Genomic DNA, 17,882 nt, shown 5'->3' on the forward strand with positions numbered 1-17,882 from the left:
CTCCCTTTCAGCTCATGTATCACCTGATTTACTTAAAGGTAAATCTCAATTGGTGATCCAGGTGTCCTCTGACATGGCACAGGTGGGGGGTGGGCCTTTCCTTTAATTCCTCTATTGTTCCTCAAGCAAGGTGGGAGACCAATGACATCGGAGCGCACCATCCGGCCTACTCCATGAAGTTTGCACTTCAGTCAACAAAAAGTATTTTACTACCCCTAAAAAAATGTTTACCTGTAAGTGTGTACATTACTGTATTTATACGTGGGATATTGTTTTTCAACAGGAAAAACAACTTTTACACTAAAGGGGCATCATTATTTTCACAATTGCACAGAATTGTTCCAACCTCAGTGTGGAAATATACACTAAATGGCCAGTATATTAGGTACACCACCTTGTTCACGAAAATGGTTCACTGTTACAGATAGTGAGTCACGTGGCTGTGGCTTGCTATATAAAGCAGGCAGACAGGCATCCAGTTACTGTTCGATTGAACATTAAAATGGGAAAAAACGAGTGACCTAAGCGACTTTGACTGTGGTATGATAGTCGGTGCCAGGCACACCAGCCGGCCTCCTTTGCTTTTCACACACAACAGTGTCTAGGGTTTACCTAGAATGGAGCGACAAACAAAAAACATCCAGTCAGCGGCAGTCCTGTGGGTCAAAACAGCACGTTAATCAAATGTTATTTGTCACATGCGCCGAATACAACAGTGAAATACTTACGTACAAGCCCTTAACCAACAATGCTTTAAGAAGTAAAAAAAAATAGAAAGTAGAAAATACAAAATAAAAGTAACAAATAATTAAACAGCAGCAGTAAAATAACAAGCAGGACTATATACAGGGGGTACCGATACAGAGTCAATGTGCGGGGGCACCAGTTAGTTGAGGTAATTGAGGCAATATGTACATGTAGGTAGAGTTAAAGTGACTATGCGTAGATTATAAACAGAGTAGCAGCAGCGTAAAAGAGTGGTCTGGGTAGCCCTTTGATTAGCTGTTCAGGAGTCTTATGGCTTAGGTAGAAGCTGTCTCGACTTGTCTCTCCGGTACCGCTTGCAGTGCGGTAGCAGAGGGAACAGTCTATGACTAGGGTGGCTGGAGTCGTTGACAATTTTTAGGGCCTTACCTGACATCGCCTGTTGTAGAGGTCCCCGATGGCAGGAAGCTTGACGCCAGTGATGTACTGGGCCGTATGCACTACCCTCTGATGTGCCTTGCGGTCAGAGGCCGAGCAATTTCCATACCAGGCAGGGATGCAACCAGTCAGGATGCTCTCGATGGTGCAGCTGTAGACCCTTTGGAGGATCTGAGGACCCATGCTTTCAGTCTCCAGAGGGGGAATAGGCTTTGTCATGCCTTCTTCACGACTGTCTTAGTGTGTTTGAACAATGATAGTTTGTTGGGGATGTGGACACCAAGGAACGTGAAGCTCTCAACCTGTTCCACTACAGCCCCGTCGATGAGAATGGTGGCGTGCTCGGTCCTCCTTTTCCTGTAGTCCATAATCATCTCCTTTGTCTTGATCACGTTGAGGGAGAAGTTGTTGTCCTGGCACCACAGAACCAGGTCTCTGACCTCCCTATAGTCTGTCTCATCATTGTCGGCGATCAGGCCTACCACTGTTGTGTCATTGGCAAACTTGATGATTGTGTTGGAGTCGTGCCTGGCCATGCAGTCATGAGTGAACAGGGAGTACAGGATGGGACTGAGCACTCACCCCTGAGGGACCCCCGTGTTGAGGATCAGCGTGGCGGATGTGTTGTTACCTACCCTTACCACATGGGGGCGGCCCGTCAGGAAGTCCAGGATCCAGTTGCAGAGGGAGCTGGTAAGTCCCAGGGTTCTTAGCTTAGTGATGAGCTTTGAGGTCACTATGGTGTTGAACGCTGAGCTGTAGTCAATGAATAGCATTCTCACATAGGTGTTCCTTTTGTCCAGATGGGAAAGGGCAGTGTTGAGTGCAATAAAAATTGCATCATCTGTGGATCTGTTGGGGCGGTATGCAAATTGGAGTAGTTCTAGGGTTTCCAGGATAATGGTGTTGATGTGAGGCATGACCAGCCTTTCAAAGCACTTCATGGCTACAGGCGTGAGTGCTACGGGTCGGTAGTCATTTAGGCAGGTTACCTTAGTGTTCTTGGGCACAGGGACTACGGTGGTTTGCTTGAAACATGTTTTATTACAGACTCATTCAGGGAGAGGTTGGAAATGTCAGTGAAGACACTTGACAGTTGGTCAGCGCATGCTCGGAGTACACGTCCTGGTAATCCGTCTGTCCCTGCGGCCTTGTGAATGTTGACCTGTTTAAAGGTCATACTCACATCGGCTACGGAGAGCGTGATCACACAGTCGTCCGGAACAGCTGGTGCTCTCATGCATGTTTCAGTGTTACTTGCCTCGAAGCGAGCATAGAAGTAATTCAGCTTGTCTGGTAGGTTCGTGTCACCGGGCAGCTCGTGGCTGTGCTTCCCTTTGTAGTCTGTAATAGTTTGCCAGCCCTGCCACATCCAACGAGCGTCGGAGCTGGTGTAGTACGAATCGATCTTAGTCCTGTATTGATGCTTTGCCTGTTTGATGGTTCGTTGGAGGGCATAGCGGGATTTCTTATAAGCTTCCGGGTTAGAGTCACGGTCCTTGAAAGCGGCAGCTCTACCCTTTAGCTCAGTGCGGATGTTGCCTGTAGTCCATGGCTTCTGGTTGGGGTATGTACGTACGGTCACTGTGGTGACGACGTCATTGATGCACTTATTGATGAAGCCATTGACTGATTTGGTGTACTCCTCAATACCATCGGAAGAATCCGTTATAGACGTATATCCATCCTGCCCTGCCTCTCTAAACTCTTCGAAAGCCAAGTTAATAAACAGATCACTGACCATTTCGAATCCCACCGTACCTTCTCCACTGTGCAATCCGGTTTCCGAGCTGATCACGGGTGCACCTTAGCCACGCTCAAGGTATTAGACAATATCATAACCGCCAACGATAAAAAACAGTACTGTGCAGCCGTCTTCATCGACCTGGCCAAGGCTTTCGGCTCTGTCAATCACCGTATTCTTATCAGCAATAGCCTTGGTTTCTCAAATGACTGCCTCGCCTGTTTCACCAACTACTTTGCTGACAGAGTTCAGTGTGTCAAATCGGAGGGCCTGTTGTCCGGAACTCTGACAATCTCTATGGGGGTACCACAGGGTTCAATTCTCGGGCCGACTCTTTTCTCTGTATATATCAATGATGTCGCTCTTGCTGCGGGTGATTCTCTGATCCACCCCTTCGCAGACGACACCATTCTGGATACATCTGGCCCTTCTTTGGACACTGTGTTAACCTGTCTAGGATGAGGGTGCCGCTAGCGGCACCCCCCCCCCCCCCCCCCACTGAAAAGGCAGAGCCGCGAAATTCAAAAAAAAAATTTTTTTTTAATAGTTAACCTGTCTAGGATCAGCGTGGCGCTAGCGGCACCCCCCCCCCCCCCCCCACTGAAAAACCAGTGCCGCGAAATTCAAAAAAAATATTTTTTTAAAATATTTAACTTTCACACATTAAAGTCCAATACAGCTAATGAAAGACACAGATCTTATGAATCCAGTCAACATTTCCGATTTTTAAAATGTTTTACAGGGAAGACACAATATGTAAAGATGTACATCTATTACCTAAAAACACATTAGCATAATCCACCATCTTTTATTTGTCCACCAACACCAGTAGCCATCACCAATTCGGCTAAACTAAGATATTTATAGCCCCTAACCAACAAAAAAACTCATTAGATGACAGTCTGATAACATATTTATGGTATGGGATAGGTTTTGTTAGAAAAAAGTGCATATTTCAGGTATATGGCATAGTTTACAATTGCACCCACCATCACAAATGGACTAGAATAATTACAATGAGCAACGTGTTTACCTAACTACTAATCATCAAACATTTCGTAAAAATACACAGCATACACGAATCGAAAGACACAGATCCTGTGAATACAGACAATATTTCAGATTTTCTAAGTGTCTTACAGCGAAAACACAATAAATCGTTATATTAGCTTAGCACATAGCAATTAGCAGCCCAGCATTGATTCTAGCCAAAGTGAGCGATAAAAGTCAACATCGCCAAAAGATATTAATTTTTTCACTAACCTTCTCAGAATTCTTCCGATGACACTCCTGTAACATCACATTACAACATGCATATACAGTTTGATCGAAAATGTTTATATTTAGCCACCAAAATCATGGTTAGACAATGTGAAATGTAGACAAGCTGGTAAAGAAAACGTCCTTGCGCCACTTAGACAGTGATCTACTCTTATACATAAATACTCATAAACGTGACTAAAAAATATAGGGTGGACAGGGATTGATAGACAATTTAATTCTTAATACAATTGCGTTATTACATTTTTTAATTTATCCTTACTTTTCAATACAGTTTGCGCCAAGCGAAGCTACGTCAAAAAACATGGCGTCCTAAGCCACTAAAATGTTTCGACAGAAACACGATTTATCATAATAAAAATGTCCTACCTTGAGCTGTTCTTCCATCAGTATCTTGGGCAAAGGATCCTTTCTTGGGAGAAATCGTCTTTTGGTGGAAAGCTGTCCTCTTGCCATGTGGAAATGTCAACTACGTTCGGGATGAACTGAAAAGCGTGCCCAACTTTTCACATCGTTGCAAAAATAAATGTCCCAAAATCGCACTAAACGGATATAAATTGCTATAAAACGCTTTAAATTAACTACTTTGTGATGTTTGTAACTCCTATAACGAGTGAAAAGATGACCGGAGAAATATAACAGGCTAAACTAACGCTTGGAACAGGAGAGGGTCGGTGTCTTCCACGCGCGTTACGCAGCAAGAAAAGACTTGCTAGCTAAAGGTTTTTTTCATTTGTAGGGCCTGTGAACGAGCAATCGAGCCCGTTGGAATCGTCATCACGTAAAGGCATCCAGGGGAAGACGTAAGAAGTGTCCGTATAGTCATAGCAACGACAGTGCCCGTTTAAATGACTTCAGAAAAGTGGCCAACGTTTCTCAAATCTGACTCCATGTCAGGGAAATTGCTGTAGAATGGGCTCTGTTCCACTTAGAGACAAAATTTCAACTCCTATAGAAACTATAGACTGTTTTCTATCCAATAATAATAATAATATGCATATTGTACGATCAAGGATTTTGTGGGAAGCCGTTTAAAAAATTAGCCACATTAGCATAAATAGTCTAAACAGCGCCCCCATCCCCAACAGGTTAACTTTCACACATTAAAGTCCAATACAGCTAATGAAAGACACAGATCTTGTGAATCCAGCCAATATGTCCGATTTTTAAAATGTTTTACAGGGAAGACACTATGTAAAGATGTACATCTATTACCTAAAAACACATTAGCATAATCCACCATCTTTTATTTGTCCACCAACACCAGTAGCTATCACCAATTCGGCTAAACTAAGATATTTATAGCCCCTAACCAAGAAAAAAACTCATCAGATGACAGTCTGATAACATATTTATGGTATGGGATAGGTTTTGTTAGAAAAAAGTGCATATTTCAGGTAGATGGAATAGGTTACAATTGCACCCACCGTCACAAATGGACTAGAAAAACTACATTGAGCAACGTGTTTACCTACTTACTAATCATCAAACATTTCGTAAAAATACACAGCATACACTAATCGAAAGACACAGATCCTGTGAATACAGACAATATTTCAGATTTTCTAAGTGTCTTACAGCGAAAACACAATAAATCGTTATATTAGCATAGCACATAGCACATAGCAGCCCAGCATTGATTCTAGCCAAAGTGAGCGATAAAAGTCAACATCGCCAAAATATATTAATTTTTTCACTAACCTTCTCAGAATTCTTCAGATGACACTCCTGTAACATCATATTACACAATCCATATAGAGTTTGATCGAAAATGTTTATATTTAGCCACCAAAATCATGGTTAGACAATGTGAAATGTAGCCAAGCTGGTGAGAAAATGTCCGTGCGCCACTTAGACAGTGATCTACTCTTATACATAAATACTCATAAACGTGACTAAAAAATATAGGGTGGACAGGGATTGAAAGACAATTTAATTCTTAATACAATCGCGGAATTACATTTTTTAATTTATCCTTACTTTTCAATACAGTTTGCGCCAAGCGAAGCTACGTCAAAAAACATGGCGTCCTAAGCCACTAACATTTTTCGACAGAAACACGATTTATCATAATAAAAATGTCCTACTTTGAGCTGTTCTTCCATCAGTATCTTGGGCAAAGGATCCTTTCTTGGGAGTAATCGTCTTTTGGTGGAAAGCTGTCCTCTTGCCATGTGGAAATGCCAACTGCGTTCGGGATGAACTGGAAGCGTGCCCAGCAATTCACAGCGTTTCAGAAATAAATGTCCCAAAATCGCACTAAACGGATATAAATTGCTATAAAACGCTTTAAATTAACTACCTTATGATGTTTTTAACTCCCATAACAAGTAGAAACATGACCCGAGTAATATTACTCCCTCCACTAATGCTTGGAACAGGTGCGGGTCGGTGTCCTCTAGGCGCATGACGCAGCTCCAAAAGAGTGACTAGCCTCAGGGTTTTTTAATTTGTAGTGCCTGTGAACGCGCAATCGACCCCATTCAAATCGTCATCACGTAAAGGCATCCAGGGGAAGACGTAAGCAGTGTCCGTATACTCATAGCAATAACAGTGCCCTTTTAACTGACTCCAGATCAGGGGCCAAAATTTCTGAAATCTGACTCCATGTCAGGGAAATTGCTGTAGAATGGGCTCTGTTCCACTTAGAGACAAAATTTCAACTCCTATAGAAACTATAGACTGTTTTCTATCCAATAATAATAATAATATGCATATTGTACGATCAAGGATTTTGTGGGAAGCCGTTAGCATAAATAGTCACAACAGCGCCCCCATCCTCAACAGGTTAACTAACCTCCAAATGAGTTTCTATGCCATACAGCACTACTTCTGTGACCTCCAACTGCTCTTAAACGCTAGTAAAACCAAATGCATGCTTTTCAACCGTTCGCTGCCTGCACCCGCCCACCCGACTAGCATCACTACCATGGACAGTTCTGACCTAGAATATGTGTACAACTACAAATACCTAGGTGTCTGGCTAGACTGTAAACTCTCCTTCCAGACTCATATTAACAGACTCATATTAAGCATCTCCAATCCAAAATCAAATCTAGAATCGGCTTTCTATTTCACAACAAAGCCTCCTTCACTCACGTCGCCAAACTTACCCTAGTAAAACTGACTATCCTACCGATCCTCGACTTCGGCGATGTCATCTACAAAATAGCTTCCAATACTCTACTCAGCAAACTGGATGCAGTCTATCACAGTGCCATCCGTTTTGTTACCAAAGCCCCTTATACCACCCACCACTGCGACCTGTATGCTCTAGTCGGCTGGCCCTTGCTACATATTCATCGCTAGACCCACTGGCTCCAGCTCATCTATAAGTCTATGCTAGGTAAAGCCCCACCTTATTTCAGCTCACTGGTCATGATAAAAACACCCACCCGTAGCACGCGCTCCAGGCAGGTATATCTCACTGGTCATCCTCAAAGCCAACACGTCCTTTGGCCGCCTTTCCTTCCAGTTCTCTGCTGCCAGTGACTGAAACTAATTGCAAAAATCGCTGAAGCTGGAGACTTATATTTCCCGCACTAACTTTAAACATCAGCTATCTGAGCAGCTAACCGATCGCTGCAGCTGTACATAGTCCATCTGTAAATAGCCCACCCAATCTACCTACCTCATCCCCATATTGTTTTTATTTACTTTTCTGCTCTTTTGCACACCAGTATTTCTACTTGCACATCAACATCTGCTCATTTATCACTCCAGTGTTAATCTGCTAAATTGTAATTACTTCGCTAACTATGGCCTATTTATTGCCTACATCCTCATGCCATTTGCACACACTGTATATAGACTTTCTTTTTTTCTATTGTGTTATTGACTTTACGCTTGTTTATTCCATGAATAACTCTGTGTTGTTGTTTGTGTCACACTGCTTTGCTTTATCTTGGCCAGGTCACAGTTGTAAATGAGAACTTGTTCTCAACTAGCTTACCTGGTTAAATAAAACAAATATTTAAAAAAATCCCAGAACATATTCCAGTCTGTGCCATCAAAATAGTCCTTCAGTTTAGCGTCTGCTTCATCTGACCACTTTCTTATTGACCGAGTCACTGGTGCATCCTGCTTTAGTTTTAGCTTGTAAGCAGGAATCAGGAGGATAGAATTCTGGTCAGATTTGCCAAATGGAGGGCGAGGGAGAGCTTTGTATGCATCTCTGTGTGTGGAGTAAAGGTGGTCCAGAGTTTTTTCCCTCTGGTTGCACATTTAACATGCTGATAGAAATTAGGTAAAACCGATTTGAGTTTCCCTGTGTTAAAGTCCCTGGCCACTAGGAGCGCCGCCTCTGGATGAGAATTTTCCTGTTTGCTTATAGCCGTAAACAGCTCATTGTGTGCGGTCTTAGTGCCAGCATCTGTCTGCGGTGGTATATAGACAGCTACAAAAAATATAGATACTCTACCTCAGGCGAGCAAAACCTAGAGACTTCCTTAGCTTTCGTGCACCAGCTGTTGTTTTCAAATATGCATAGGCCGCCGCCCCTTTTTTACCAGTGGCCGCTGTTCTATCCTGCCAAAAATGCCTAAAACCCGCCAGCTGTATGTTAATCATGTTGTTGTTCAGCCACGACTCGGTGAAACATAGGATATTACAGTTTTTAATGTCCCGTTTGTAGGATATACGTGCTCGTTGTTCGTCTATTTTATTATCGATTAATTGTACGTTGGCTAATAGGACCAATGGTAAAGGTAGATTACCCTCTCGGCGACGGATCCTTACAAGGCACCTGGACTGTCGTCCACGATATCTCCATCTTTTCCTCCTGCGAATGACGGGGATGAGGGCCTTGTCGGGTGTCTGGAGTAAATCCTTCCCGTCCGACTCGTTGAAGAAGAAGAAATCCTCCAGTACGGGGCGAGTAATCGCTGCCCTGATATCAAGAAGCTATTTTCGGTCATAAGACATGGTGTCAGAAACATTATATACAAAATAAGTTACAAATAACGCAAAAAAAACACACAATAGCACAATTGGTTACGGGATCGTAAAATGGTGACCATCTCCTTCGGCGCCATTATCTGTAATAACAAGAATTGTGCAAGCTAACACAGGCAGGCAACAAACAAGCAAATAACACCACAACAGTGGTGTGCAGAACGGCATCTCGGAACGCACAACTCGTCGGTCCTTGTCACGGGTGGGCTATTGCAACAGACAATCACTCCGGATGGGCTATTGCAACAGACAATCACTCCGGATGGGCTATTGCAACAGACAATCACTCCGGATGGGCTATTGCAACAGACAATCACTCCGGGTTCCACTCCTATCAGTTAAAAACAAGAAGCGGCTCCAGTGTGATCGCCTGGTCCGACGAATCCCGGTTCCTGTTGCGTTATCCTGATGTCAGAGTCAGAATTTGGCATAAGCAGCATGAGTCTATGGCCTCATCCTGCCTGTTGTCAACGGAACAGGCTGGTGGCGGTGGTGTAATGGTGTGGGAAACGTTTTCCTGGCACACGTTAAGTCCCTTGATACTAATTGAGCAACGTTTGTACTCCAGAGCGTATCGGTAGTTGTTCTGGAGGCAAAGGGGGGTCCAACCTGGTACTAGATGGGTGTACCTAATAAACTGTTCATTGGGTGTATATAAAACACTGGAATTTACGCTTTTAACTGCACCGGGCCTTTAAAGGAAAATTCCTCCCAAAAACTTTGGGTATTTGTTTCATTAGTTCATTGTTAATATTGTTCCAAAATGTTTAGCATGTCAGCAATTACGTTTTCAAGATATATAACTTTAAAAATACAGAAATACAGCTGGTATGATGCATTTCGCTTTTAAGAGTTAATTACTCCAAATAAAATGGATTTTAACAATCTTCAGGGGACAACTGCCCCCTTTCAAAGTTTCTGTTTTTATCAAATAACACACATAAATAAACTATTAATTCTGCCCCCTTGCCTAAGGATGGCCAGTATGCACATATCTAAATCTTACCAAACGTAGACTTTTTTTGTGTCTGAAAATAGACATGTTCATTATGGGAGGCGTTTCCCCCCAACATAACCTGTTCAGTCTACGGGTCTGGAGAGCCTACAGCATTGACAGATCTTCCAGATGTTTTCCTCTCGTCTTATTCCGGAAAGATAGCCTTTTAAGGAAATATACTGTATGTTCCAATTACATGACCTAAGCACACTGAGCACTAGTAGGTCTTTTTAAAGTTTACATTCTTATGGTTAAATCTCGTTTTGTTAATTTGACCTAATGTTAATACATCAAATAGTCTACAGTAGACTACAACATTTTCGAGCAGCGCCCCTCTGCGCTCAGTTCTTTTCTCCAATAGCATGTAAGAAGTAGACTATACGACTTAGAGCTCACATTTATGTGTAATTGTTTTCCAAATATCACACATTTTTCACTGTGGGAAGTCGGTGCTGCTCGGGTAGATTTCCGCAAACATCCGTCCATGTTTAGCGAGGAAATATGCTGGAAATACACAGCGCAATATAATAACAACATTTAGCTAGTGCATGAGGTTTAAAGTGTAAGTTTTATATTTAACCTGCTGTCCATATATGCATCTGGTATTTACAGTAAAGACTAGTCTTCTGTAGGCTATCGTGGTCCTACATGGATGATTTGACTAGAATCAGAAGCTTAGAGGGCGGGTCTAGTCCGGTTAAATTACATTTTAGCGCAGTAGCCAGACACACCGACAGAAAAAGAAATAGGCGAGGCTCATTCGCCATTACTAAGAAAGTATCGCCTGTAAACAATAAAAAAATACATCCCCTCCAGCCCCAAACATCTGGAAAGAAAGTGCCGTTAGAGACGAAATACCCCTGCAGCCAAGAAGATGTTGGGGGTGGCCGAAGAAATGACCAATGGCAACGGGTGAGTACTGAAAAGAAAACACGTGTTATGATCGGCCAAATTTGCTTCTTAAAAGTGTTGGTAGTCTGTGTGTTGACTCAGGACAAACAAAGCTGCAGCCTGTTGCAATCAATGATCATGCACAGCGCTGTCTGTCTGCGGGGTGTAGTTGCGCACAGATGAGTTGATGCAGTGCTTAACTATCATCTATCCATACTTGATTTACATTAGACCAGTCCGGGTGTGATCACTACTTCAACAATTACTTTATGGCCTACTTGAGTTATACTGTGTTAGGCTACTGAACAGCTGGGCCAGTGATGATCACTCTGGTTAGGCCTATTCACAATGAGATATGGTTCAAAGTTGTCTTTGTTTGCTGCTCTGCAGTACTGCTGAGATTTAAATCCTGAATTAGACTGTTGTAGGCCTACTTTACAGGTTTGACCTACTTGTTGCAAACTTGATGAAAGTACAGCCCGGGACCATCTGAAACCTTGTTGTGGTCACTACGGGACAACAGTGCTATACCGTCTGTGTTCGTGATTCCTCAAGAAACCAAAACAAAAAACCAGACCATGTGTACAAAACATTTCTTTCCATGACATATGCAGACAAGGTGAATCCAGGTGAAATGCCACTTTCAAAACAACTGGGAACTCTGAAAAATACAAGGTCAAATCATGACATCAGTGATTTTCAGGTCGGAAAGTCGGAGCTCTAGAAAGAGGCCAGAGTTCCCAAGTTGGAATTCCAAATTAGATGACTGTTCAAATGGATTTCCTAGTCTGAGCTCGTTTTCTTTCAGAGTTCCCAGTTGTTTTGCACGCACTCTAGTCGGAAGTCTGAGATTTTCAAGTTCGGAGATCCGAGCTCCCAGTTGTTTTGAACTCGGCAAAAGCTATGATCCCTTATCGATGTCACCTGTTAAATCCACTTCAATCAGTGTAGATGAAGGGAGACAGGTTAAACATTAAAGAAGGATTTTTAAGCCTTGAGATAGTTGAGACATGGATTGTGTGTGTGCCATTCAGAGGGTGAATGGGCAAGACAAAAGATTTAAGTGCCTTTGAACGGGGTGTGGTAGTAGTATGTGCCAGGGGTCCCAGTTTGAGTGTGTCAAGAACTGCAATGCTGCTGGGCTTTTCATGCTCAACAGTTTCCCATGTGTATCAAAAATGGTCCGCCACCCAAAGGACATCCAGCCAACTTGAAGCTACTGTGGGGAAGGAAGCATTAGAGTCAACACGGGCTAGCATCTCTGTGGAATGTTTGACACTTTGTGGAGTCCCATGCCCTGACGAATTTGAAGTTTGCAGTTGTGTCTGAAAACACTATTTTGCTCAAAACATATTTTTTTACCCTTTAGTGTTTGTACTTTACTGTATTTATATGTAGGATATCGCTTTTCAACAGTAAAAGTAAAAAACTTGCTTGGATGTCTTTTATGCAATATGTCCCAAGGGGTTGTGGTTCAGGCCAAAATGCCACTGCTAAGCCCTGTTCTTAGGCACAACGTAACCAATACAGAGGTGCCTGATTGCTATTATAAACTGATTACGAACGTAATTAGATCAGTAAATAAGTAATTTTGCTTAATACCGATGGTATATTGTCTGATATACCACAGCTTTCAGCCAATCAGCGTTCATAGCTCTAACTGCCCAGTTTATAATGACATACAGTACTGGCTAGGAGCTGCATATCCATGCTGTCCAGATCTGACGCAGTGAATGTGATGACGCTATCTCTCTCCATCAGTCCTTAGTTGTTAGTCATTACTGTAGTTCCATTCTACCCCCTGAGACATGTTTCAGCAGATCCGCTTCCTGCCTGTTAATTACCCCCCCTGTGTGTGCGTGTGCGTGTGAATGTGTGTGTGTTACTTTATTTAGATGCAGGGATCTCTGCTCCTGTCAGGAAGGAAACTGGTTTATCATGTACTGGTTCACTGGGGCACATTCCCCCGACCAGTACCAAAAAGTACTCAGATGTATCCACTCACTACTGTTCTGGATAAGAGCGTCTGATAAATTACTCAAAAGTAAAAATGTCACACACACACACACACACACACACACACACACACACACACACACACACACACACACACACACACACACACACACACACACACACACACACACACACACACACACTTTGCTTGTATAACTTCCTTTCCTGAGTTGTTTACGGTTGGGGGAAAGGAGGGGGAATGGGGTTGGTGGGTGGAGGGAAAGAGAGAGGGGTCTTTGTCATGGCTGAGACTCAGAGAGAAGTTGCTTTGGCAATGTAAATATATGTTTCTCATGCCAATAAAGCTCTTTGAATTGAAAGGTCATGATGTGGAGAGCGGATGTCTTTCTAGTCTCCTGAGTTTCTCTCTCTCTGTCTACATCTCTCTCTCTCTGTCTACATCTCTCTCTCTCTCTCTGTCTACATCTCTCTCTCTCTGTCTACATCTCTCTCTCTCTCTGTCTACATCTCTCTCTCTCTCTCTGTCTACATCTCTCTCTCTCTGTCTACATCTCTCTCTCTCTGTCTACATCTCTCTCTCTCTCTCTGTCTACATCTCTCTCTCTCTGTCTACATCTCTCTCTCTCTCTGTCTACAAATCTCTCTCTCTCTGTCTACATCTCTCTCTCTCTGTCTACATCTCTCTCTCTCTGTCTACATCTCTCTCTCTCTCTCTGTGTCTACATCTCTCTCTCTGTGTCTACATCTCTCTCTCTCTCTCTGTCTACATCTCTCTCTCTCTGTCTACATCTCTCTCTCTCTGTCTACATCTCTCTCTCTCTGTCTACATCTCTCTCTCTCTCTCTGTCTACATCTCTCTCTCTCTGTCTACATATCTCTCTCTCTCTCTGTCTACATCTCTCTCTCTCTGTCTACATCTCTCTCTCTCTGTCTACATCTCTCTCTCTCTCTCTGTGTCTACATCTCTCTCTCTGTGTCTACATCCCTCTCTCTCTCTCTGTCTACATCTCTCTCTCTCTGTCTACATCTCTCTCTCTCTCTGTCTACATCTCTCTCTCTCTGTCTACATATCTCTCTCTCTCTCTGTCTACATCTCTCTCTCTCTGTCTACATCTCTCTCTCTCTCTCTCTCTCTCTCTGTGTCTACATCTCTCTCTCTCTCTGTCTACATCTCTCTCTCTCTCTCTGTCTACATCTCTCTCTCTCTGTCTACATCTCTCTCTCTCTGTCTACATCTCTCTCTCTCTCTCTGTCTACATATCTCTCTCTCTGTCTACATCTCTCTCTCTCTCTGTCTACATATCTCTCTCTCTGTCTACATCTCTCTCTCTGTCTACATCTCTCTCTCTCTGTCTACATCTCTCTCTCTCTCTCTGTCTACATCTCTCTCTCTCTGTCTACATCTCTCTCTCTCTCTGTCTACATATCTCTCTCTCTCTCTGTCTACATCTCTCTCTCTGTCTACATCTCTCTCTCTCTGTCTACATCTCTCTCTCTCTGTCTACATCTCTCTCTCTCTCTCTCTCTCTCTCTCTGTCTACATCGCTCTCTCTCTCTGTCTACATCTCTCTCTCTGTCTACATCTCTCTCTCTCTGTCTACATCTCTCTCTCTCTGTCTACATCTCTCTCTCTCTCTGTGTCTACATCTCTCTCTCTGTGTCTACATCTCTCTCTCTCTCTCTGTGTCTACATCTCTCTCTCTGTGTCTACATCTCAATTCAATTCAATTCAATGGACTTTATTGACATGGTAGGTTCGTTATTACTTACATTGTCAAAGTATACATATCGAAAAATAAAAATCAAATATATATGTATATATATACAAAATATATATATATTTATATATAAATAAATGGTGGGACCAACAGCAATAATAACAGTAGTAGTGGACATGGGATTACCATTAACAACAACTACAACAACAATATTAATCAGAACAACAATAAATTAAAGCAACAGTAGTAGACCAGTGTCAATATGACTTGAGAAGACATATGACCTGGTATGAAAGACAAAACAAAACTAAGCTAAATGGGAAATATTATCAATATTACTTTGCATTTTTCACTGGCTGTCCCTCAGGTTGTGGCAGGAGGACACATATTTGGCTGCCAAAACTGCACATTTTGGCTTTTCACCCAATAAATATTTGATTTTTTCTTCATCTTTTATAGTTTCAAATTCTTTGTATTGAGTTATAATTTTGGGAAAGAAATATGCTCTTAGGTCTGAGTATTTGTCACAGTGTAGTAGGAAATGCACCTCTGTCTCTACCTCTCCTCTGGAGCAGAGTGAGCACAGCCTGTCCTCTCTGGGCAGCCAGGTTTGTCTGTGACGACCGGTCTCTATAGCCAGACGGTGCTCACTGAGTCTGTACCTAGTCAATGTTTTCCTCAGTTTTCTATCAGTCACAGTGGTCAGATAGTCTGCCACCATGTACTGTCTGTTTAGAGCCAAATAGCATTGAAGTTTACTTTGATTTTTTGTGGTGTCTTTCCAATAGGTTATATATTTTTCTTTTTGTTTTGTGATGATTTGGTTGGGCCAGATTTTCTGAGGGCTGTCCCGGGGCTCTATGGGGTTGGTTTGGGTTGGTGAACTGAGCCTCAGAACCAGCTGGCTGAGGGGACTCTTCTCTGGTTTCATCTCTTGACATTGTAGAGCTGTGTGATGGAATGTTTTAGGGTCACTTGTTTTTAGATGGTTGTAAAATTTGATGGCTCTTTTTTCTATTCGAATGAGGAGGGGGTATTGGCCCAATTCTGCCCTACATGCGTTATTTGGAGTTTTTCTTTGTACTTGCAATACAGTCTTGCAAAACTCTGCATGCAATATTTCAGTTGGATGTTTGTCCCATTTAGTGAATTCATTATTAGAGAGTGGACCCCATACTTCACTGCCATATAGAGCAATTGGTTCTATAACTGATTGAAAAATTTTGAGCCAGATTCTAATTGGAATTTCAATTTTGATGTTCCTTTTAATGGCATAGAATGCTCTTCTTGCTTTGTCTCTCAGCTCATTCACAGCCATGTGAAAGCTACCTGTGTTGCTCATATTTAGTCCTAGATATGTGTAGTTTTTGGTGTGTTCTAATAGAACTGTGTCCAAATAGAATTTATATTTGTCATCCTTATTTCCCGACCTTTTTTGGAATATCATTATATTTGTTTTTTTTAGGTTAACGGTCAGAGCCCAGGTCTGACAGAACCTGTGAAGACGATCTAGGTGCTGCTGTAACCCCTCTTTAGTGGGAGACAGCAGCACCAGGTCATCTGCGTACAGCAGACACTTGATTTCAGTGTTGTGTAGGGTGATACCAGGTGCTGCCGATTCTTCTAATGTTTTTGCCAATTCATTAATGTAGATGTTAAATAATGTTGGACTTATTGGGCAGCCCTGTTTCACTCCCCGCCCCTGAGAGAAGAAGTCTGTTTGCTTGTTGCCAATTTTAACCGCACATTTGTTTTTAGTGTACATTGATTTAATAAAATCATATGTTTTCCCTCCAATACCACTTTCTATTAGTTTATAAAAAAGACCTTCGTGCCAAATTGAATCAAATGCTTTCTTGAAATCTACAAAACACGAGTAGATTTTGCCTTTGTTTTGGTTAACTTGTTTATCAATTAGAGTGTGGAGGGTGTAAATGTGGTCTGTTGTACGATAATTTTTCAGAAATCCAATCTGGCTTCTGCTCAGGACGTTGTGTTCGTCAAGGAAATGATTTAGTCTGCTATTTATAATACTGCAGAGAATTTTCCCCAAGTTGCTGTTAACGCAAATTCCTCTGTAATTATTTGGGTCAAATTTGTCTCCATTTTTATAGATTGGTGTGATCAATCCCTGGTTCCAAATATCGGGGAAAATACCTGCAGTGAGGATAATGTTGAAGAGTTTGAGTATAGCCAATTTGAATTTGTGGTCTGTATATTTGATCATTTCATTTAAAATACCATCAGCACCACAGGCCTTTTTGGGTTGGAGATTGCATAGTTTTTCCAATAATTCTTCTTCTGTAATTGGGGTATCTACAGGATTCTGATAGTCTTTGACTGCTAATTCAAGGATTTGTAATTTTTTTTGTATATCTTTTTGTTCTGGGCTCTTTGTTATATTGCTGTAGAGGTTTGCAAAGTGATTTCTCCACATATCCCCATTTTGGATAGCCAATTCCTCATGATGAGGTTTGTTTAATTTATTCCAATTCTCCCAGAAGTGGTTTGATTCTATGGATTCCTCAATTCCATCCAGCTGATTTCTAATGTGCTGTTCCTTTTTTGTTCTTAGGGTGTGTTTGTATTGCTTCAGTGTTTCCCCATATTGAAGGCGTATATTTTTGTTGTCTGGTTCTCTGTGTTTTTGATTAGATATATTTCTCAATGACTTTCTTAGATTTTTGCAATCATTATCAAACCATTTTTCATTATCTGTTATTTTTGGTTTGCTCTTATGCTTCTTTAGATTAGCCAAGGAGGCTAATTTGTCAAATATAAAGTTTATGTTTCTAACGGCCAAATTTACACCTTCATTGCTGAAGGAGAATGTTAAGGCTAAAAAGTTGTCCAGGAGAGATTGGATTTTTTGGCTACTAATTGCTTTTTGGTAGATGTCTGTACTGTTTGCACTCCATCTATAGGCTTGTTTAGTACCATGTAATTTATTGGGCCGTGATGCTTCATGGTTGGGTTCTGCTCTTCTCAGATACACTGTGATTTTACTGTGGTCTGAGAGAGGTGTTAGTGGGCTGACTGTGAAGGCTCTGAGAGACTCTGGGTTTAGGTCGGTGAGGAAGTAGTCTACAGTGCTGCTGCCAAGGGATGAGCTGTAGGTGTACCTACCAAAAGAGTCTCCTCTCAGCCTGCCATTGACTATGTACAGACCCAGTGTTCG

At 42.1% G+C, this 17,882-nt stretch overlaps 1 protein-coding gene across 1 annotated transcript in view; it reads left to right on the forward strand.

Annotated features, from left to right (window-relative positions):
- The first annotated feature begins 10,500 nt into the window (after positions 1-10,500).
- Positions 10,501-17,882, forward strand: part of LOC129816490 (LIM and senescent cell antigen-like-containing domain protein 1) — a 74,286-nt gene continuing 66,904 nt past the window's right edge. Inside the window, exon 1 of the mRNA XM_055871035.1 lies at positions 10,501-11,030. Coding sequence (XP_055727010.1) covers positions 10,993-11,030 — 38 coding nt within the window. The 5' untranslated portion in view covers positions 10,501-10,992. The remainder of the gene's footprint in view (positions 11,031-17,882) is intronic.

Source organism: Salvelinus fontinalis, chromosome 19 (genome assembly GCF_029448725.1).
Source record: "Salvelinus fontinalis isolate EN_2023a chromosome 19, ASM2944872v1, whole genome shotgun sequence".
In the NCBI taxonomy this organism is placed as follows: Eukaryota; Metazoa; Chordata; class Actinopteri; order Salmoniformes; family Salmonidae; genus Salvelinus; species Salvelinus fontinalis.